The sequence below is a fragment of the Entelurus aequoreus genome, linkage group LG02, assembly GCF_033978785.1.
Source record: "Entelurus aequoreus isolate RoL-2023_Sb linkage group LG02, RoL_Eaeq_v1.1, whole genome shotgun sequence".
NCBI classification, from domain to species: Eukaryota; Metazoa; Chordata; class Actinopteri; order Syngnathiformes; family Syngnathidae; genus Entelurus; species Entelurus aequoreus.
Window position 1 is genome coordinate 61,915,114 of NC_084732.1, and position 23,707 is coordinate 61,938,820.

The window sequence follows — 23,707 nt, forward strand, 5'->3', positions numbered from 1 at the left end:
TTAGGCATGAGAAGCTTGAGCTGAAAATATTGGTATAAATACCGGAAATAATATGAGAATTATATGTATTTTTTTTAAATAGTTTTACTACTGTGAGTACACTACTATTACTACAGAGAAATTAGCGTGCTTACTGTTAGTAATAGTACGATTTCACTAGTAAACATCTCATATTGATTGGTGCCACTTAACTCACATAACACTCCTTTGGGGGGTTTAAGTTGATCTTTGTATAGTTGTGCAAGTGTTTGTGGCGTTTCAGCAGCTTTCGACAGAGACTTATCCTGGATTTTTGACTTTTTATCATTCCATTCACTTTCACGGCAATGTTTACAAACACTTCCCTGCTCGATGGCTCCACATCAGAGTCCTTATACGTTTCCATTCACCGGCTTCAAAATTGCATTAAATTGATCGTTCTGGAGCCACAAATCGTTGAACCTGCAATTATCCATTTTATCCAAGTGATTCGGCTTTGCTGTGGGCTTTCGTTTAGTTTTGTCTGCTGCTATGCGAAGAGGCAACACACTGCTGCGTGCACACAGCACACTAACTGATGGTGCAGGATTAATTCCGACCAGGGCAGCACAGGTTGGTTCTGTTTTGTAGTTACGTTACAGCGTCTTCAAAAATCGAAACATTTAAAAGCAAGACTGAAGTTCATGCACGTTTTAAATAAAAGCAACATTAATAGAAGTTGTATTAAAGATATTTTATGAGATTTTAGGATAATTTTAGACATTGTAAGGCCTTAAATTCAAATCGTTGGATTTAAGCTTTTTTAAAGGCCTACTCAAATGAATTTTTTTTATTTAAACGGGGATAGCAGATCCATTCTATTTGTCATACTTGATCATTTCGCGATATTGCCATATTTTTGCTGAAAGGATTCAGTAGAGAACATCGACGATAAAGTTTTGGTCGCTGATAAAAAAGCCTTGCCTGTACCGGAAGTAGTGTGACATCACAGGTTGAAGGGCTCCTCACATTTCCCCATTGTTTACAATGCAGCGAGAGCGATTCGGACCGAGAAAGCGACGATTACCCCATTAATTTGAGAGAGGATGAAAGATTCGTGGATGAGGTACGTGAGAGTGAAGGACTAGAGTGCAGTGCAGGATGTATCTTTTTTCGCTCTGACCGTAACTTAGGTACAAGGTAAGGCTGCAGCTAACGATTATTTTTCTGTCGATTAATCTATAGATTATTTTTTCGATTAATCTATAGATTATTTTTCCTTTTACCGATTATTTTTTCATTCAAAATGAAGATGAGAAAATAAATGTAGGCCCGTTTTTTCAAAAGGCATGGCTTTTATTTACACAAAAAAAGAAGTATGGCCACTCAGTCAACATTGACAACAACATGACTAAATATTCAGTAACAATGTAAACATTTAAAACTTTTAACATTTAACAAAATTAAAAGTAGCTTATTTGCTTTTTAATGTGCAAATATAAAAGTCAACATCCAGTGCAAATCTTAATATTCTGCAATAGTATAAGCATTTCAAAAGTAAAAGTATTGCTTATTTTGCTTTAAAATGTGCAAAAATAAAGATAAACATCCAATACAAAAAAGTGCAAAACGAAATATTCTGTAACAACAGTGTAAACATTTCAACAAAAGTGAAAGTATTGCTTATTTGCTAAAATGTGCAAAAATAAAGATAAACATCCAATACAAAAAAGTGCCAATCTAAATATTCTGGAGCACTGTAAACATTAAGTATTGCTTTTAAAATGTGCAAAATAAACATCCAGTCCAACACAGTACACAATAACCAATTCTACTCATTCCAGTGAGTGTCTAACAGTTGTAATGAAGAAAGGTTAGCATGTCTACATGCTTTGCTTCTTTTTTTGTTTACAATATTCCCAGCAGCTGAAAATAGGCGCTCAGAAGGGGTCGATGTGGCTGGAACTGAGAGCTAATTAGCCTTCACCTCAAGCCAGGATTGCGAGTGAGCTGAGCTGCAGTTTAAGTTTCTAGAAGGTCAACGGGCTCATAGTGATATTACTAGTAGTTGACTGGGAGGTGTTTATTATCATTTGGGGAGAGTCCGCTGCCTGATGCTCACCTGCTAAACACCTATCTGCTCCACCCTGAAGCGCTGACTACATGCGCTCTGAATATGCACTGCTGATTGGCTGATAATGCTTCGTGTGTACCAATCAGATGGTTGTGTGGGTGGGACAATGCTGCGTGTGTACCAATCAGATGGTTGTGTGGGTGGGACAATGCTGCGGGCTGAGACAGAGGCAGACGGAGCAAACCAGCTTGTTAAGACTTTAGCTTTAGCTTAGAAACTCGTTCGGTACACCCCCGTACCGAACCGAAAGCCCCGTACCGAAACGGTTCAATACAAAACACGTACCGTTACACCCCTAGCAGATACAAATGACACATTCATGTTTTTGTGTAATGATGACAACGTATGCTTGCGCGGACGATTGACTAGTTGATGGTTTTCTTTTCAAATGTTCGTTCATAGCCGTTGTGCTGCTATGATAGGCCATTTCCGCTCGACACAGTGTGCATACAACAACATTATCAGGCCGTTTATTGAAATACTCCCACACTTTTGACCACTTTTGGCATGCTTTTCCCCCCTCGCTCGCACCGCTCGCATCGTCTTCTTTGATCGTCTGCTTTGCGCTTCGCCATGACGGTAGTGTGACGTCATTATGCGACGCGTCGACGCACAAAAACGGCGTCGACGTATTTACGTAACCGATGACGTCGACTATGTCGACGCGTCGTTTCAGCCTTAGTACAAGGGTTCATTGGATTCCACACTTTCTCCTTTTTCTATTGTGGATCACGGATTTGTATTTTAAACCACCTCGGATACTATATCCTCTTGAAAATGAGAGTCGAGAACGCGAAATGGACATTCACAGTGACTTTTATCTCCACGACAATACATCGGCGGAGCTCTTTAGCTACGGAGCTAACGTGATAGCATCGGGCTTAAATGCAGATAGAAACAAAAGAAATAAACCCCTGACTGGAAGGATAGACAGAAAATCAACAATACTATTAAACCATGGACATGTAACTACACGGTTAATGCTTTCCAGCCTGGCGAAGCTTAACAATGCTGTTGCTAACGACGCCATTGAAGCTAACTTAGCTACGGGACCTCACGGAGCTAACGTGATAGCATCGGGCTTAAATGCAGATAGAAACAAAAGAAATAAACCCCTGACTGGAAGGATAGACAGAAAATCAACAATACTATTAAACCATGGACATGTAACTACACGGTTAGTGCTTTCCAGCCTGGCGAAGCTTAACAATGCTGTTGCTAACGACGCCATTGAAGCTAACTTAGCTACGGGACCTCGTCAGAGCTATGATAAAAACATTAGCGCTCCACCTACGCCAGCCCTCATCTGCTCATCAACACCCGTGCTCACCTGCGTTCCAGCGATCGACGGAGCGACGAAGGACTTCACCTGATCATAGATGCGGTCGGCGGCTAGCATCGGATAGCGTGTCTGCTATCCATCTCAAAGTCCTTCTGGTTGTGTTGCTGTAGTCCGCCGCTAATACACCGATCCCACCTACAGCTTTCTTCTTTGCAGTCTTCATTGTTCATTAAACAAATTGCAAAAGATTCACCAACACAGATGTCCAGAATACTGTGGAATTTTGCGATGAAATCAAGAGCTTTTTGTATTGGATCCAATGGGGTCCGAATACTTCCGTTTCAACCATTGAGGTCACGCGCATACCTCATCATACAAAGACGTTTTCAACCGGAAGTTTCGCGGGAAATCTAAAATTGCACTTTATAAGTTAACCCGTATATCCGTATTGGCATGTGTTTCAATGTTAAGATTTCATCATTGATATATAAACTATCAGACTGCATGGTCGGTAGTAGTGGGTTTCAGTAGGCCTTTAAGACCCAGTGGATACCCTGGCATCGTTATGTTGGAATACAGCCTTGTTTCTTGATTTAGGCACCGCTTTAGGATATCAAAATTAAGTTATAGTTTCTATTTCCCTTCAAACTACAACTCCACAATCAGCACTGGCGCAACCCCACGCCTTCAAACTACAGCTCCACAATCAGCACTGGCGCAACCCCACGCCAGTCAGACCATTATGCTACTAGTACCACTACCATGCTTGACTGAAGACAATTAACTTGCTACCAACTTGTTTGCAAGTTATTTAGACAATAATGACGAGTGTTGTGTCATTTTCTGTGGATAGTAAATGTATACTGCTATACAAGCTATACACTGGCTACTCTAAAGTACAGCCTATTCTTATTTTCGCAAGTATGATCCCTTAACAAGATATACAGTGTGTCAACAACGATTGTATATAGTGTGTTTACCTGTATAAGGCCATCTCCGGTTTTAAAGCAGGGCTCTTTAACGAAGTCTGTCAATTTCAGTGTTAGCTGATGCCACAGCCTGTCAAATGAAATGAATTGCCGTCAGTCACATAGATAAGAGGCAAAAGATGGCCAGGACAGAGTCAATGGGCAGTGCGTTTGGCTAAACAATGTAAACGGGTAATGTGTAGACAGATTATACCTTGGGAAAACTGCATCACTACTCTTTCATTGCAATAACCGTTAGCCTTCAAACTTGTTGTAAACTAGTACACTTCCTCTGCGTATCCAATTTTCCTGCTGAGAACTCAAACTAAAACACACAATAAGCGTATTTAATGCAGAGGGGAAACGTTTTCGTTTATATTACGAGCACAAAGAGCTCGTAGAATGTGGCTATTGCTAGTTCTGCCCATGACTCAGCGAGCATTTCAGTTCAATGGGCTAGCGAGAATGTAGCTAATTTAGTTGGCAAGATTTTTACCTTTTGTTGTACAAATCCTCCATAGTGTGCCACTCAGTCGCCATCTCCGGAGTGGAGCTGTTACTCTGCTGTTGTTTGAGGAACACGCCGACATCTTTCATAATGGCGACAAAATACAAATAAATTCAACTCCTGCTGACCGTACGTGTTGGATATTTTTACAGCTAACGTCACTAGCTTGTGGTGTTGTTGGGCTCCTGTGGTTGCCGCAATGAACTGTGGGATATAAAAGCGCAGCCAGTTTCGCTTGTCGGTTACATAAAATTGATGACCCACTGCTGTCCTCATAGTATTAAGGACCTGCTTTTATATAGATACATATTTAAATTGTGTAATTAACGATTTGGTGCATACATGTTAATATAGTTTATTATAAATATTACTCTCACCGTACTCTTTCAAGGACGGTAATTTTAGGAAGTCACATGGGAAAGTGACAATTTCCGGCATTAGACGACACATCCGGCTTGTCTCGTTTACCGATTTCGTTTATCATTATTTTAAACTTTAAACTTACTTATTTGTCCTTAAGTATATAATTACTTCAAAATATTACAGTGATTTTTTTCTTGATTTTTATATTTGGTTTCTAAATTCAGATTTTTGGTTAAAAATCACTGACAAACAGGGTAACCGTCCGTATAGGACTTAGCTTTACCAGTCGGTGTCTGTCACACAGTAATTATTATTTAAGAATAGTTTAAGCTTGGTCTGCCGTCAACGTGTTTTCATGGCGGCTTTTAGTAGCACCAACATATTCTTCTGTCGCGGTTTATTTTCAAGAATAAGTAGGACAGTCCCTGCAAGCGGTCAGTAAACAGACACAGCTAATGTTATGAGACAGACAAAGTGTACACTTGTTATTTAATTAATTATGTGTTTTGCAGGCCTTTTTCGAAGGAGTTTGTGTCCGTGTCAAGGTGAAACACACTTGCCTAGGTATGTAAGTAAACAATATACAGTGCACTGTTAAGCATATATTTATTTGGATTCAACATGCGTAAGAACAGAAGTATGGCCCACATTGTTATCCAAAAACTTTAATATTCTAACTGTATGTCGGCTAAACACATTATGTATCGGTACATTTTGTATAAATGTTGATATTAGGTAAAAATGTTTTTATTGATTTCTAAGCCAAATGCCCTGATGTGGGATCTGAGCCGAGGATGTCGTTGTGGCTTGTGCAGCCCTTTGAGACACTCGTGATTTAGGCCTATATAAGTAAACTTTGATTGATTGATTGATTGATTGATTTCTAAGCCATTTGAGATTAACATGATGTACTGTATATACTGCAGTTACATGACTATGTATTTGTTTTTGGAAGACAGTGGTGTCAAACTTCGTGTTATGACTGTCATGTGTAAGGACAATTTGTGTTACAACGTTTTGTGGTTGCAACACACCCCTAAAAATTGTTATTACTGTACACATTGAAAAAGTGAACAGTTACAGTACATGTGCGCGGTGAAAGAATACATAGGCGAAAGCTGTGTAGTCACTACAATAACGAAGGACAATGTCTGTTCTTTTGTTACGTACGACAAGGGGGAAGGAGACGGCACGACAGCAGGAGGTCTAGCTCAACAGGTTTTATTTGAGCTTTGATGAATACGTAGGGTGTTTATGCTACTATGTGTATGGATGCAAGGCTATGTGTGGAATTTAACCAAATATGAATTACCGGAGGTTGTTGTAAGTGTGTGTTGGTTGTGGCAGCAAACAAGTCCAGAGGGGCGAAGCAAAAGAGGTCTGTGATCCGAGCGAGGTCTGTGGGGCAAGAGAGAGGCGTCCAGAAGTCCAGGTCCGAACGCGGGTGTCGAGGATCGAGAATCGAGGAAGGCAGTCAGAGTCCAGAGGGAGATCAGCAGGTGAGGCGCACGTCTCACTGCTGAGTAGTGATGGGTCCGACAACACCGATGCATCGGCGCATGCGTCGAGCTCATAGAGCGATACCCTGTGTCTGTGCGCGTATCGCTTTTAGAAAGTCACGTGACCGAACACGAGCTGTTTTGGTCACGTGACCGCTCATGAGCTGTTCTGGTCACGTGAACGCTCATGAACTGTATCGCACTGACGCCTGCGTGCCAAACTGTGTTTATTAGGAAGCGGCGCAATGCGTGTTGTTGACGAACACCGTTAGGGCCGCTTGTTGTCACTGTCACTCAAAGTTGCATTTCAAAATTACACAGAATAAATGTGTTTATTTTGTTTAGAATTCAGATGGGTTTGATTTGGTGCGCGGCATATATTGGCTGTGCGGCGCACGGTGTGCGCGGAGGACGCTTGAGCACTGCGCAATTGCGCAGGCGCGCACCTTAGAGGGAACGTTGCTCACAGGGCACAGAGGAGGCGTCAGTGCGATACAGTTCGCGTATCGGTCACGTGACCAAAGCAGCTCATGATCGGTCACGTGACTTTCTAAAAGCGGTACGCGCACCGACACAGGGTTTCGCTCTATGAGCTCGACGCATGCGCCGATGCATCTGTGTGGACCCATCATGTTACTAGAGAAGGTATAGGAATGACGGCGTGGCGAAGTTGGTAGAGTGGCCGTGCCAGCAATCGGAGGGTTGCTGGTTACTGGGGTTCAATCCCCACCTTCTACCATCCTAGTCACGATACATGTTCACATTATTTGACTGTATCTAAAAAAGATAAAAATATATTTTTATTTAAATGAAGATATGAAATAATCCTAAATGAAATACAATGACTTGGTTTATATTATTGTATATACTACGTCATAAAATCAGTGTCAGTTGAGTCGGTCCATAGGTTGCCTGTAGGGATTTTTAATGTCCAGCAGATGTCAGTATTTAGTGACACAGTATCGACACAGTATCAATACAGTTTTGCAATGTGTCGAAACGCTTCATGAGGCCTCATCAACCCATCACTACTGCTGAGACATGGAGGTATTGTGGGAACAGGAGATGACAAGGACAGGTAAGGACTAGGCACAAGGGAGACAAAGCGAGCGAAAGAGAGAGAGAGACACAGGAGAGGAGCCAGAGACGTGAAGCTTACTGAGTCAGGGCTACATTCCGGCGTAGAGTAGTCTGCGGAGTGAGCCTTTATGCTGCTGTTCCTCATCAAGTCCAGGTGCGCTGATTGCAGATTGCCTCCGGCTGTGGAGGCGCGTGGCTGCGGTCTGCGCGGCACATGCGGGGGCGTGTCCTGCGGTGCTCACCGCGGAGCCTTTAGGTGCTCCCGCCGTGGAGGAAGAAGCAGAATGCGCGTGTGCTGTAACATCTTTTTCGTTTACTTTTTGCCCTTCATTATTTCTCTATAAGGCACTCTTCTGTGGCAGCGCATCAAAAAAAGAAACGTACAAGTAAAATCAGGCATGCATTTTATCCCTTCTAAATATTTAACGCCTTAGCATATCTTGACCTACAATAGAGATGAAACATACAAATAGGCTTCATGATTGTAGTCAACTGAATGCTGTTTCATCTCTAAACTACTTTGGATTGGTTTTAAAATATTTAATAAACAGGTAAAAGGTGACGAATGTAAGTTAGAAGTGACCGCATCCTTAAATTATACTGTACGTGGGAAAAAAGTTTTGACACACCTGGTGTAAGGTAACTGTTCTGCTCCTGAAGCACTGCATATATATGGATGAAAATGTTGCAAAACATGCACAGCTACAGTGTTATATTTGCTGTTATCCCCAAATTTTACCCCATGAATTGGACTGACTTGAAATTTCTTGCACAGCTCAAAGTGCTGCACAAAACACACTATAGGCCTCTTCTCCCAAATGCTTCAGTGAAAAAAGGTGTATAACTGCGTGGATTGTAGCTGTGCGCTTTTTTCCACTCCTCTTAAGTCTGCCATTGGACGCCTACCTCCCAGATCACACTTTGGATGGAGCAAGCCTTAAATGTGGGCGTTCCCAGTCTAATCTGGTTTTACGCATATTCTCCAATCAATTGATGTACTTTTGTTTTTACACCTTGCCTCTGAAGCTGGAATACATATTGCACTTAAAGTTTTAATAAAATGATAAAATAAACTTCCAGAAAGCTATCAAATCTATTCTGATCGCTTCAATTGAGATACCTGCAAACATCCACTGAGATAAGGCTAAAAGGACCATAATACCACTCTCCATTAACTATCAAAAATCATAATGCACATTTTGCAAGTCTTTGTCTTGTGAGTGCGACCACAGCGGAAGTGGGCCGTGCGTATTTCGGGTGTGTTTGAACACCCTGGTACTAGTGTTCAATGCAACAATTTCATCTGGACCGTGACAATTTACTAATTGACTATCTTATAGAAAATAAATAAATCATGTAGCCTTTATCAACTTATTAATTCGATTTTTTTGACAGATAATATCAAACTGTCACACTCCCCCATGCAGGCACACACACACACACACACACACACACACACACACACACACACACACACACACACACACACACACACACACACACACACACACACAAACAGCTGTCTATAAGCCCCTCTGACGCGTCACGGCTTCACAAATATGTGTTGTAAATATAACTCTTAATATCACAAATATCATCAGGGAGGTTGTAATAACAAGTAAAAACAGTTTAATCTACATCCAGCCAGGAAGAAGATGCTGTTGTAGTGTGCATACACACACTACATTACCACAACAACATGTAAACATGACAATAACTGACTGGTTTGATATGGCTTTTCTGAAATTAAAGTGTTATTTTTTTCATGGGTTTTCATTAATAGGTGTTACACTAAAACTCCACAATTTCACACAGAACTCCACAATTTCACACAGCCCCCCCCAAAAAAAGTTTGCCTCATTTGTAATGAGTCAGCCTTCATTCTAGACTTAAGCACTATTGCCTCACTTACAGCGCGCAGGGTTGTCCAGTCCGCAGGGTGGATGGGAGAATACAAATCAGAGAAACGTGCGTAACTTCAAGCGCATAAAAAACACTTAAGCACAAACGGAAGAATAGGGCCCGATAATTTTAGGGTGCTTTGCCAGATCACCACATACCGTATTTTTCGGAGTATAAGTCACACCGGAGTATAAGTCGCACCTGCCGAAAATGCATAATAAAGAAGGAAAAAAACATATAAGTCACACTGGAGCTATGAAAAAAACTGCGACTTATAGTCCGAAAAATACGGTATATATGCATTTACACACGTTTTTTCACCTAGTGATATGTTTGCATGCTTGCCAACCCTGAGACCTCCAAATTCGGGAGATTGGGGGGGTGTTTGAGGTGGGCGGGGTCGGGGTGGGCAGGGCCGGGGAGCGGGGTTAAGGGGGGGAGGAGTATATTTATAGCTAGAATTCACTGAAATTCAAGTATTTCATATATATATATAAATAAAATAAATACTTGACTTTCAGTGAATTCTAGCTATATATATATATATATATATATATATATATATATATATGTATTTTATTATATATATATATATATATACATATAAATAAAATAAATACTTGAATTTCAGTGTTCATTTATTTACACATATACACACACATAACACTCCTCTGTTCATTGTTGTATTTGAAAGTGCAATGCTTTGTAGCCAGTAGCACAGCCTTCGAAGGAGCATAGGTATGGGCAGTGTAATATTCTGGGTTGGAGTCAATAACCAGGCGAGGTGATGAAGTTGCGTCTCTTTACTTCATACTTCAGAACCGACTCCCACACTTGCCGTAAGGGTGCGCAATACAACGTAAACCGTTGGCCAACCAGAAAGTAGCCACAGAACACTATACCCAACATTCACCAGGAGATGGCAACAAACAACTTAGATCACTCTATTACAGGCAGCATCTGTGAAATTTCATTTGCAGGAAAGGAGTGAGTTTAGGGTTGAATTGTCCATCCTCGTTCTATTCCGTCAATTGTCGTCGCCATGACTGTCTCTTCTTCGTTCTTCGTCTCCTTCTTGTTGTGTGTGCAGTTGTGCACTCGCCAAAAGCCGTAGATGTTATAACGTGACTGGGCCGGCACGCTATTTATATGAAAGAAAAGCGGACGTGACGACAGGTCCGCACGGACCTGGAGGCCCCGTGCCTTAAGTCCGGTTGGAAATCGGGAGAAATTCGGGAGAATGGTTGTCCCGGGAGATTTTCGGGAGAGGCACTGAAATTCGGGAGTCTCCCAGAAAATTCGGGAGGGTTGGCAAGTATGTATGTTTGTGAAACATGATCAATATTGGTTGAAAAACATGACTGTCTCAGACAAAATGGATTGGCATTGGCAAGCAGAAAAATTTAGTTACAACTTAAACCCACCAGATAGCGACAAAGACCAGTAGATGACAGTCACAGTAAGACTTTGAAAGCCACTGAGCTTCTATTCGGCACCGGCTCAATCATTTGGCGGGAATATAGGCATATTTTTGCAATTTTAGATGCCAACAAAGCAAGCTTGCCTGATAGAAAACGCTTAAAAATAAGGCTCCACTTTTCAAAATGCGCTTGCTCAATGCCAATTAGGGCCTGAGCAGGCAAAAAGCCTGTGATGGCCCTATTGTTACTGCTTTAACGAACTCCTCCCAGGGACTTTGACTAAATGAGTTGCGGTTACAATTACAGATACTACACAGGGAGGTGATAATAAATTGCAAAACAAATTTTGCCAATGCCACAAGATGGCGCCAAACTGGGCATTTTAGTTTTTTAGCCATTTTACACAAAACATTAAAAACTCTGCTCCAATAACGCAGATCTTGATCCTGACTAATAGAAATGATGATGATGAAGTGCCCGATGGGTCACTACCTGTTCATACCTATTCGTGGTGGGCGGAGCCTGGCAATGAAAACTGTTCCACGCCATCAGCCATCAAACTGTCCATTCTTTACTTCAAATGATTGGATATCCCTCTCAACATACATGAAGGTTAAACGTTGATGTTTGATCATGGATACATGTTCAAGGTAAGACATTGATTTTATTTAGTGTGTATGATATAGATCGTACCAATTCATAGTGGGCGAAGCTTGGTGGTTAAAACTGTTCAACGCCATCAGCCATCAAACTGTCAGTACTTCACTTTAGATGATCGGCTATCTTTCTTAAATTACATAAAGGTTAAATGTCAATGTTTGATCATGGCTACATATTGACATCAAATCCAACGGCGCCATGTAGGTGGAGCTTTTGGGACTCGCCAAACAACACAAAACTTAAATAACTCGGCCGCACAAGGTCAGACATTGATTGTATTTAGTGTGTATGACAAAAATGACACCTTGAAATGTCGGATGATTGTACCAAGTCACAGTTGGCGGAGCCTGATGGTTAAAACTGTTCCATGCCATCAGCCATCAAACTGTCCAAACTTCACTTTAGAGGATTGGCTATCTTTCATAATTTGCATGAAAGTTTAAATGTCGGTGTTTGATCATGGCTACATGTTCATATTAAATCCAATGACACGATGTGAGGGGAGCTTTTGAGACTTGCAAATCACACAAAACTTGAACAACTCAACTCCACAAGGTCCGACATTGATTGTATTTAGTTTGTATGATAACATTTTTGGTGGTGGTCAAGGCATCAGGATAGACGTGACCGCATGCGCCATGCATGCCTGCCGACTTGTGTGAATCCTGCGGTGCAAGGGGGGTAAGGGCCCGTTCAACGCTGCTCGCAGCTTTAATTTACATTGGATATGCCATATACATGCTACTGATTAGCTATAACGATTTTACATGACAATTTCAAACCTCCAAAGTTGGAAAACTACAATTAAGGTGCATGTTACTATCTAAGAGCTTGTGTGTAATAAGTACTTTTAGGCGAACACATTGTAAGATTCAACAAAAGACAAGACTGGCACATTCAACTTAATGCCAATTTTCTACTTCCTGAATACAGCAACAGACATAGAACAAACAGAAATGTTAATGAATGCATACTGCGTGTAAGAAAACACTGTACAAACAGCAGGACAGCACAGTTATCATTATCGGCTCAGTGTTACATTTTAAATATAAAAAATTGGATTTTTCTATTAAACAAATTAACATTTATTACCATATGAAAACATACAAAAGTACAGAATATTTGTACCGTTGACTACTGGTCAATCAATTTCCAGGTACCAGGAATTGGTACTGTATCGGTTCAAATGTGAAAGGCACCCATCCCTAATTTTAAATAAATAAATGATAAATGGGTTATACTTGTATAGCGCTTTTCTACCTTCAAGGTACTCAAAGCGCTTTGACAGTATTTCCACATTTACCCATTCACACACACATTCACACACTGATGGCGGGAGCTGCCATGCAAGGCGCTAACCAGCAGCCATCAGAGGCAAAGGGTGAAGTGTCTTGCCCAAGGACACAACGGACGTGACTAGGAAGGTAGAAGGCGGGAATTGAACCCCAGTAACCAGCAACACTCCGATTGCTGGCACAGCCACTCTACCAACTTCGCCACGCCGTCCCTAATTTTAATATCAATGTGCATTTGTTTATGCCTACTTATGTGCATACATGAGTGTAACTGTTTGGTTCTTGGAGTGAAGCCCAACATTTTTGAAAATCTCTGCTGTATAGAAACAATTGCTTCCTGTAATATTTTAAGTTCAACAACATCTATTCTAGGATGCAGGTTGACTTCTGAATCATATGTATTTCAGAACAATTACTACCAGAGGAAATGTAAATATTAATCCTCATATCATACAAATTATATCTACTTCAGTAGCATTTCAGTATTGCTGGTTAGATACATCATCAATTTCCTTTGGCAATCACTCCATTCTTTTATGGGATTAACCAGATGATGAAATGGGACATTAGAGCATGGCAGACATTGGGGAACACTGAAGTATTGTGGCTTTGAAGTCTGCTTACTTCATGTAACTTCTTGTGTACAGTATATCTGACTATCTAACTATGTTTACCAAGAATAGTGCAAATAGCTGAAGCTGCACATATGACAAACACATAGCCAAGTAACATACGCCACTCAAAGCCAAGAAGACTGTACCATAAATACTCTGCGATGCATATATGGTCAAACGTTCCAAGATACAGTAGGTACACATCAGTCAAGTCTGACAACCACCTGTTCTCACTGTGAATCCAGTATTTAAGGATGCTAGGAACAGACAGCGATGTCTTTGCTGCCATGTCTTTCCATGTCGTTCTTCCAATGTATCTTTGTTTAATATCTATGTGATGTCATTATCAATGTAAATGCAGGAATGATCCCAGCGCGATATGAATTGTATGATAACTCCCCCATATTGTAGTCTGGTTCCTTATTTGTATCAAGTGTCCTAGCATTACCCACTATCAATATCCTCGCGTTCCTCTCAGACCATCCCCTGTTGAGGCTCATCCTATTTGAATAGGTGCTGCACAAAGCCACAAAACACCAAATAAAAAGAAATACACACAGCAAAACTTGTGAAAACTTTGGTCCAATTCTTCAAATTTAAAAGTTGCTCTTTTTTTCCCCATTTTTCTTGACAATCAAGGTATCTCTGGTGGGATGCTGCCAGAAGATTTTTCTCCCATGGTGGTGGCGCAGTCGTGGAGCAGCAGACGCTGGATAGCATTGCCAAGAAGATCCGAGATCAGAAGTATAAGAGAGTGGTTGTGATGGCTGGGGCTGGGATTAGCACACCCAGTGGCATCCCAGATTTCAGGTAAAGTCTTCTCTGTGCTGGTTTTAGTGTTTTTACTCATTGAAAGTTTCAGGTTTATTCCTGGGTCTTTGATGAGTGGTCTTTTTCCTGCAGGTCCCCTGGTAGCGGCCTCTACGACAACTTGCAGCAGTATAATCTGCCATATGCAGAGGCTATTTTTGAAATTAACTATTTTCATCACAATCCTATTCCATTCTTTGCTCTTGCCAAAGAGTTGTATCCAGGAAATTACCAGCCTAATTCTACACACTATTTTGTGCGACTGCTTCTTGAAAAGCATCTGCTTCTCCGGATGTACACACAGAATATCGACGGTTTGGAAAGATGTATGTATTTGCATTTTTTGTCTTTTGCGGCATTTGAAGTACAGTGTCATCTCGGTTTTGTTAGAAATATGTTAAAACAGGAAGAAAACGGTATGGTATGGAAGCTGAAGCAATTTTTTCTATAAGAAATAATGTAAATCTAATTAATCTGTTGTAGACACCCAAAAATATTAACACATTTTATGAAAACAAATAATAGTTTTACATGTAGAAAATAATGTGAAATACATATAAATGATTAAGGAATGGATGAATTAACATTTACGTTTTTGTCATGTGCTTGCACGGTTGCAGGCAGCGTGACCCCAGGATGCAAAGTAACAAGTCATTTTAATTAAGGACAGTACAGGAAGTAAAGTTTAACGAGCAAACACATAGTGAGTGCACAAAAGCAAACAATGACACCATGCCATACATGTCCAGCTTCTGACAGGCCAACCAGGAGGAATTTAAGTAGGCCTAACTACATTAAACTACAACACTTAAACTAGAAAGCAGAAGCACCAGGACAGGAAATAATACCAAACACAGGAAAATAACAAACAGAGTTTAAACGGTATAGCTCGGTTAGTAGAGTGGCCGTGCCAGCAACTTGAGGGTTCCAGGTTCGATCCCCGCTTCCGCCACCCTAGTCACTGCCGTTGTGTCCTTGGGCAAGACGCTTTACCCACCTGCTCCCAGTGCCACCCACACTGGTTTTTATGTAACTTAGATATTGGGTTTAACTATGTAAAGCGCTTTGAGTCACTAAAGAAAAAGCGCTATATAATTATAATTCACTCACACTTAACTATCATGACACTTTGACCTTTATTCAAAACTCTTGTTAGCGAAGACGTCGATGAGCGGAGAGCCACCTTAGTACTTTGCTGCGACTTCTTTCTTGAAATGTATAGTTTCTCACCTTGCATGTGCAATTTTCTTTGGCTCCGTAGCGTCTTATTTCAACAAAAAGCCGCAGAGATTGAGTCACCAACGTGTGAGATTCTTTGTTGGGTCACTCCGTTAAAAAAGTTACTACTTTGTTACGCTTAATGTATGGCTGTGTGATAACCGAGACCGTTTACGAAAAACGGGGCAATGATTTGTCGAAAACTTTAGTCACAAACTAAATTATTTGTAATGTATGGCGTAGGAAAAGCGAGGTACCACTGTATTTGTCTTTTGAAGGAATAAAGCATAAAACAAGATGGCGGCGCTACGCCCGATTGCAGCCAGCCACTCACCCCAATTCATGGCGTTTCTTGTTTATCTATTTGTATTGTTGTACCAAAGTATCTTGCGATCAAACCGGATCATTTACAGATATGATCGGAGAGCGCTTTTTGACATTCGTGCCTCAATGGAGGAAAACTTTGTTTGCTGCGAGCAGCAACAAACACCACCGAAAAAACTATTGCCAAACGACTTCGTTATTCCCTTCGGACCTTGGAGTAACGTCAATTTTATAAACCGACGGACTCACCGGAGAGGCGGAGGTAGACGCCGAGGACATCGCGCGGGCAGAGCGGTGAAAAACAAACTTTCTCAAATAGCGACCCATCTCGTGTCTCCCACCCAGCCCCGAGCTCACTGTTTACCAGCAATAACACCTACCTCGGCGGCGAGTGAAGTCGCCGTGAAAGTCGGTCTGCTCAATGAAAAAATCCGTCCTGTGTGAGTTTATTTCCAAACAACAACTGGAATTCTTCGCGATCACGGGAGGGGACGTGGCCTTCATGTACAAGGACAACTACAGCTGCTCTGTGTTAAACTGCCTCACACACTCCAGTTTTGAAGCTCTACTGGTGAAAGTGGGCTTGTCTGACACCTTCCTGGTTCTGACCATCTACCGCCCAACGGACAGCAAGTTTTTCAAGGAGAGCAAGAATTCTATAACTCAATTCTCAGACCTCCTCAGTAAAATAATCCCCAGCCATGATAGAGTGCTGATCTTGGGAGATTTCAACATCCACGTTGATAATCCCACACGGGGCTTTGAATGTGAATTTATGGACCTGATAGACTCTTTTGGTCTCACCCAACACGTTTCCGTCCCAACCCATAAAAAAGGTCACACCCTAGATCTTGTCCTCTCTGTCAATCTCCCTGTCAGCAATATGGAAACAATGCCAGCCCACACAGACTGTGACCATTATGCTGTGGTGTTTCAAACCTCCCTGTCTCCTCCCTCCACTAACACCCAATGTCCTGCACGCCTCTCACGATTTATCAACGCCCAGACACCTGCTAAGTTTTCCTCTGCTTTTGCTGCCGCCCAAAACACCAGGGCAGGTGAGATGCTGTCATCAGACCCAGAGGAGTTTACGTCCGTGTTCAACTCCACCTGCCTTTCTGTTCTGGACTCTATTGCCCCTCTCAAGCTGAAAAAGCCCAAACCCAAGACCACGGCTTGGCTCAATGAGACCACCAGAGCAGAGAGGAGAGCATGGAGACAGGCGGAGCGGAGGTGGAAGAAAGATGGTCTGCAGGTCTCTCTTGAGATACTGAGGGACAGACAGAAGAGCTACCACCGGGTGGTTAAAGCTGAGAGAGACAAGTTCTTTGCCAGTCTCATTGCAAATGCTCCAAACTCCAGAATTCTATTCAGAACCATCAATTCTGTGGTTTCCCCCCCCCCCCACCACTGTTATCCAGGATGCATCCCCTACAAAGTGTGAAGAGTTTCTGTTGTTTTTCTCAGATAAAGTAAACACCATCAGAAGTAACATCCCACCTCCCACCCGGGACTTAGCTCTTACTCTGAGTTGCTCATCCACTTTCTCCATGTTCAGCCCCATCTCCCTTTCATCCCTCTCTAAGATGGCCGGCGCCTTGAGACCAGCCACATCCCCTCAGGACCCCGTCCCCGCCCTCCTCCTTAAGGAGGTTTTTGATGTAGTAGGTCCCCACATCCTGTCCATCATCAACTGTTCCCTGGCCACAGGTATAGTCCCATCATGCCTAAAAGAAGCAGTAGTCCAACCCCTTCTTAAGAAAGCCAACCTAGATCCCACTCACCCCAGCAACTACAGACCCATCTCAAAATTACCATTTCTGTCTAAACTGTTAGAAAAGGCCGTCTTCAGTCAGCTGCAGCCTTATCTCCAACACAACAACATACTGGAAAAATTTCAGTCCGGATTTAGGGCCGGCCACAGCACCGAGTCCGCCCTCTTGAAGGTATTAAACGACCTTCTCCTCATCACTGACTCTGGGAAATGTGCTGCACTGGTTCTCCTGGACCTCAGTGCAGCGTTCGATACTGTAGACCATACTGATCTCCTGGACCGCCTCCAACATGGGGTCGGCATCACTAACCCAGCCCTGTCCTGGTTTACGTCATACCTCAACAACAGAACCTTCTCTGTGAACGTAGCAAACCATTCCTCCCGCTGTGTCAACCTCACCTGTGGGGTCCCCCAGGGCTCAATACTGGGTCCCATCCTGTTCTCCATCTACATGCTCCCCCTCAGCCAAGTCATTCATCGCCATAAAATTTCCTTTCACTGCTACGCTGACGATACTCAAATCTATCTTCCACTCAAGACAGACGATCCCTCTGGGCTGGACCTTTTGAAAGACTGCTTGCGGGACATAAAGGAGTGGATGTCACAAAGCTTCCTGCAGCTCAATGACACCAAGAGTGAAATTCTTCTGTTTGGCAACTCCACCTCGGTCAGTCAGATCAGAAAGAATTTGGGAAGTTTGGCCACTCTTGAAAAACCCCATGTCAAAAACCTTGGGGTCATATTCGACCCAGACCTCAAGTTTGACAAACAAGTGAAATCTGTGGTGAAATCCTGTTTTTTCCAACCACGCACCATAGCCAAGATCAAGTCTTTCCTCTCCCCCAGTGACCTACGGAGGGTCGTGTTGATGCTTATTTTTTCTAGACTGGACTATTGCAATGCCCTTTATGCTGGGGTCACCGACAAGACCATCCATAGCATGCAGCTAGTACAAAATGCGGCTGCCAGGCTGGTGACAGGCGCAAAAATGAGGGAACATATTTCTCCCATCCTCTCCTCCCTTCACTGGCTCCCAGTGAAGCGTAGAGTGAAATTTAAGATCGTTATGTTCGTCTTCAAAGCGCTCAATGGTCTCGCCCCAGCTTATATTAAAGATCTCCTGGACCAACTCACCAGCTCCAGACTGGGTCGTTGCCTTAGATCTGACAACCAGATGACCCTGAAGGTCCCACGGTCAAACCTAGTGACAAGGGGAGACCGTGCTTTCTCAGTGATGGCACCTAGGTTGTGGAATAAGCTCCCCCTGAGTATTAAGTCCGCCACCACTCTGGACTCTTTTAGAGCACGGCTTAAAACTCACCTTTTTACCGCAGATGACTTTTAATTTATGTTTTCATTGTGAGTCTTAAATGTTTAGTTTAGATTCCTTTGTGTGTCTCAGTCTCTGTTTCTGTTTTTTTTGTTTCTCCATTCGGGCTGCGCCCCGGGCTGATGTAACAGTTGGTTGGGGGGCGCATAATAAATGAAAATAACATAACATAACATAACAATGATGATGACATGTAGCTGCATTTTCAAACAGTAGCAGGGATTCCTCCTGATTTTCTCGTGGAGGCCCACGGGACATTTGCTACCGCCACCTGCACTGTTTGCAGACGCAAATACGAGGAAGAAGACCTACGAGTGAGTTGTAAATAACGTTGTTTTGCTCAAGTCACAATATTTTATTACATTTTCCTTTGCTAGACATAAACCTAAATGGTGTTGCTTTTCACTAGCCAGACTTGATGAGCGGAGTGATTCCCAAATGTCCAACCTGTAAGGGCATTATAAAGCCAGACATTGTTTTCTTTGGGGAAGAGCTACCAGTTCACTTCTTCAAGTACCTCACAGACTTTCCACTCGCAGATCTCCTCATCATCATGGGCACATCACTAGAGGTGAGCTGTTTTCAAGCATCAACATAAAACTAACCATTTAGCTTTAATAATGTCTTGTGGACAAAATACACCCCGTCAGTTCTAATCTAAGGATTGAATACAAATTGTTTTAAAAACTCAGGGGAATATAAAGAATAGACATAATATTCACGTCTACAACCCAGTTTATATCGACAACACGTCTAAATCAACCAACTCATCAAGTCCTCATCCACCACATTCTTCTTTTTCTTAAAAAGTGAGCGCATAAGTCAATGTTGCCATTAATGATCCACCGTTGACATTTGATAATCTAAAACCGCTTATGTCAACAGATGTTGTGGTATTGTCAACTTTTGTAGTTTTTGCTTGCACATTTTTACAAAAGCAGATTTTTGGTTATGTCAAAATCTGGTTAGGTTATGGTTCTAATATAATACAAAAAAAAAGATTGGCATCTGGAAAGGAACTTATGCATTGAACAGATCACTAACCGTATAGCAACCCATCGCTGATGATCCGCTGTTAAAGTAAAGGAGCATGCACGGTCAAAATGAATTGTGTGATTAATCTGCGTTTTATACATGATTAATAGGATTTTTTTTTGGGATTAATCACATGCGTTAAAGCGTTAGATTTGACAACCCTAAAATAAATACAACAATAAGACAATTTAACAATATTTATTGTAAATGTAACCAGAGATGTTTGTGAAAATAAACATAGAAGAGAACTAAACAATATTCCTCTCATAATGCTAGTATCCAGCCGATACTAATACTACCCTTCGTATCAATACTATTGATTTTGAATCGATCGCCCATCCTCAGTAAAGTGATGGCGCAGCACAGCACTGAAAACATTTGCACCCTCAGAATTGAACTGCGGTAAGTACACAATGTACACAGTATACTTATTAAAGTGTACTGATGGATGTTTTATTTAAGACACAGTCTAAAGATACTTTTGTACACATCCCTTTTGTATTTTTTCTTAAATGCAGTTAGAATTAACATTAAAATTTCAGTTCGGTACGTACCTCGGTTTAGAGGTCACGGTTCGGTTCATTTTCGGTACAGTAAGAAACCAACAAAAAATACATTTTGGGGTTATCTATTTATCAAATTTGCAAAATCTTCCACCAAAAATATTTTTCTTAGTGGAATATTTGATGTGAAGTAATCGGAACCTTGGATAGGTCAATAATTCATAATAACATTGATTTTGATTCAATATTATGTTTTGAGCAATGACAGTTTGAAAGAAAAAAAACCAGCTTTGTTTTATTAGTCAACATTGCAACTTTTTCTAAATTACATTTAACCTTTAAGCTTTTTTATTTCACTTTTGTTATGTTTTTGTTTATTTTAATAGTATTTTTAGAATTTGCCGTGGGCCTTAAAACATTAGCTGTGGGCCGCAAATGGCCTCCGGGGCACACGTTTGACACCCCTGCTATAGATAATAAAACATTTAATCTGATAAATCTATGGATAAAAAGCAGAGCCTGGTGACGCATGCGCGTTTATCATAACTCTCTCGCTCTCTCTGTCTCCGCCCCTCCCTCTCGAATGCTGCTGCGCGCACAATTTGTTTTTGTTTTTAACCCCTTCTTAACCCTGAACGTACATTGGAAATACATGCAACCCTAACTCAAAATGCCGGACATTTGAGGCATTTAAGAAACACCGCCCTGACAGCTCCACAAAAGAGGACATGTCCGGTGAAAAGAGGACGTATGGTCAGTCTATCGTAGCCCGTTAGCTGCTAGTATGCCGTGTGTTGTGCCTCGGTGTGCATTGTTTACACAACGTGCGTTACACTACTTAATATGTCCGTGTGGAAACTCGTTCGGTACACCTCCGAACCGGTACGGGGGTTCAACCCGAACGTTCAATACAAATACACGTACCGTTACACCCCTAATTGTAACGTATAATGACAGATCTAATATTTTATATAATACATGTGTAAGTAAAAAAGTGTCCAGCGAATTACTTCCTGTTGTTTATTCTTCTCCTTGAAGGTAGAGCCCTTTGCTAGTCTTGCTGGGGCAGTGCGAGGATCTGTCCCTCGACTCCTCATCAACAAGGACCTAGTTGGTCCATTTGCATTGAGAAATCGTCGACTTGGTGATGTCGTGCTACTGAGCGATGTAGTAAGTGGCGTCCAAAGTTTGGTCGATGCTCTTGGTTGGACTCAGGAGCTGGATGCTCTGATGGCCAATGCTGCTGTGAAAGTGAGTTACTGTACCAATGATTTCTACTACAAGCAATTTTTTTAAATAAAATTATACAGAGTTAATAAGTTATAGATTTTGTTCACATATTTAGCCCGCTTCTGTACCAAAATGAAAGCTATGTAACCTACAAACGGAACGAGAATACAATTACTGTTACATCCCTCATATTTAGAAGGGTCTGGACAGTTGTTGCCCTAAACAAGATCTTGTTTGTAGCCCATTTTTGGTTACTAATGAAACTGATCTCTCCAAGGCTTTAAATGTCATTAAATATTGAAAATATAAACATGAATGTGGTCAGAGACTGCTTGATCATGTGGTTGTAGCCATAATCAACCACATACAATGTTTATGTCAGGAGCCGTCCCTGAGTCTAAAGGTAAATACTGCAACATTGTTTCTAGGTTTGATCCTTCCTGCTGTCTTCTTATCCTCTGGCATACCAGTGAGCTGTGTTAAGAAGCAGAGTTACTATACATACCTCCACCTAAGAGGTAGCGCTGTAACACTACATTATATAATAATGAAGTTTTAACAGTGTTATACATTTTGTCCTCAGTATGTAATTAGTATAATGTGTTATATGTAAAAAGTAGTAAATAGTATTGTAATAAAATTGTTGATCACATTCTGTAATAACTTGTTACATGTTGCAAAAGCTGTACTTTTTATTAAGAAAATGTAGCAATTTGGTGCAATATGTGATACAAAACATCACAATTTATGCCTTAATTAGAACATTTATCAGTACAATATAAATAATTATATATTGAATTAGATTTTTTTTCTTTTTAAACTAGTGGGATGTTTCATTGGTCAAACATAAAGCAAATGTAACTGTATTGATATGTATTTTCAGGCTAGAGACAAAAGCATTACTGACACGAAAATTACAAGTGCACTGAAAAATTCTAAGACTATAAACACAACACAATTAACATATGCAACTTGTATCAGATATTCTAACAATTCTATGGTTTTAACAAGTCTCATTGCGCTTGCTTTTTGTTTGCTTAATCTGATATATTTCAATTTTTTTCTAAGAACTTCCTTTCTTTTACACATAAACGCAGTTTCAACATGTAAAAGTTATAGCCTGAATGAATTATTATTAAAGGACATTGAGAAGGGGTAGAATAAAAACATAATTGAGGACCCATCAATTCCCAGTGTGGAGAGATTAGTGTTGTTGGAGACCTTTACTCAATGCAAAATAGTCTCTTTTTTTGCACTAATGTGTATTTTTTATTTACAGACTGCATCAAAGACGAATGAAGAATAGGCGCTTTATCAAAACTGGCACACTGATGTTCTACATAGGATGACATGTTGAAATAATTTGTGAAAGGTGGACCACTTTTACATTCATTTCATGGATTACATGAACTGTAAATAAATTGTCAGCAATTACATCCATTTTACACACTACTTACCTGTATATTCAAGCTGAGTTTGTTTAATTAATTGCTGGAATGAACAGTGTAATGATCTCATTTGACATACACAAGAAACGTGTCCCTGTTATCGTGCACTCTCTACATGGACTGTTAGGCATGCACTGTGTGCCTCATTACACTAGAGGGAAATTGTAATCATTTTAGCCAGTGTTGCCAAGTCTGCTTATTAAAAAAAACTTTGGGCTTTTAGGCAGGTTTTGTTTTTTTGTTTTGAACATGTGGTTTGCTTATTTGGGATCAGTAATTTGCTCTTTTTACACAACATTTATGTACAGTATATAGTGTGTATATATATACATACATATACTGTATATGTGC

At 41.1% G+C, this 23,707-nt stretch overlaps 2 protein-coding genes across 7 annotated transcripts in view; one reads left to right on the forward strand and one right to left on the reverse strand.

The window, feature by feature from the left end:
• The window catches only part of psmd13 (proteasome 26S subunit, non-ATPase 13), a 17,506-nt gene extending 12,255 nt beyond the window's left edge, over positions 1–5,251 (reverse strand). The window contains exons 1-2 of the mRNA XM_062030453.1: positions 4,839–5,251; positions 4,355–4,433 (exon numbers count right to left, since the gene is read on the reverse strand). Of these exons, the coding sequence (XP_061886437.1) occupies positions 4,355–4,433; positions 4,839–4,939 (180 nt within the window). The 5' untranslated portion in view covers positions 4,940–5,251. The remainder of the gene's footprint in view (positions 1–4,354; positions 4,434–4,838) is intronic.
• Positions 5,098–23,342, forward strand: sirt3 (sirtuin 3). 6 transcript variants are annotated; one of them, XR_009822840.1, is made up of 9 exons: positions 5,105–5,647; positions 5,726–5,777; positions 14,324–14,494; positions 14,588–14,820; positions 19,354–19,461; positions 19,554–19,711; positions 21,717–21,929; positions 22,337–22,426; positions 23,188–23,342. XR_009822840.1 is itself a non-coding variant. In XM_062030457.1 (9 exons), exons 4-9 carry the CDS (start codon positions 14,448–14,450, stop codon positions 23,212–23,214), a joined length of 786 nt encoding a protein of 261 aa, XP_061886441.1. In that variant the 5' UTR covers positions 5,571–5,647; positions 5,726–5,777; positions 6,561–6,712; positions 14,324–14,447; the 3' UTR covers positions 23,215–23,342. The 6 variants fall into 6 exon arrangements, 5 of the variants coding, with proteins under 5 accessions (XP_061886440.1, XP_061886438.1, XP_061886439.1 ...); XM_062030457.1 differs by lacking the exon at positions 22,337–22,426 and adding an exon at positions 6,561–6,712 and having other exon boundaries at positions 5,571–5,647; XM_062030454.1 differs by lacking the exon at positions 22,337–22,426 and having other exon boundaries at positions 5,126–5,647.
• Positions 23,343–23,707: the final 365 nt, after the last annotated feature.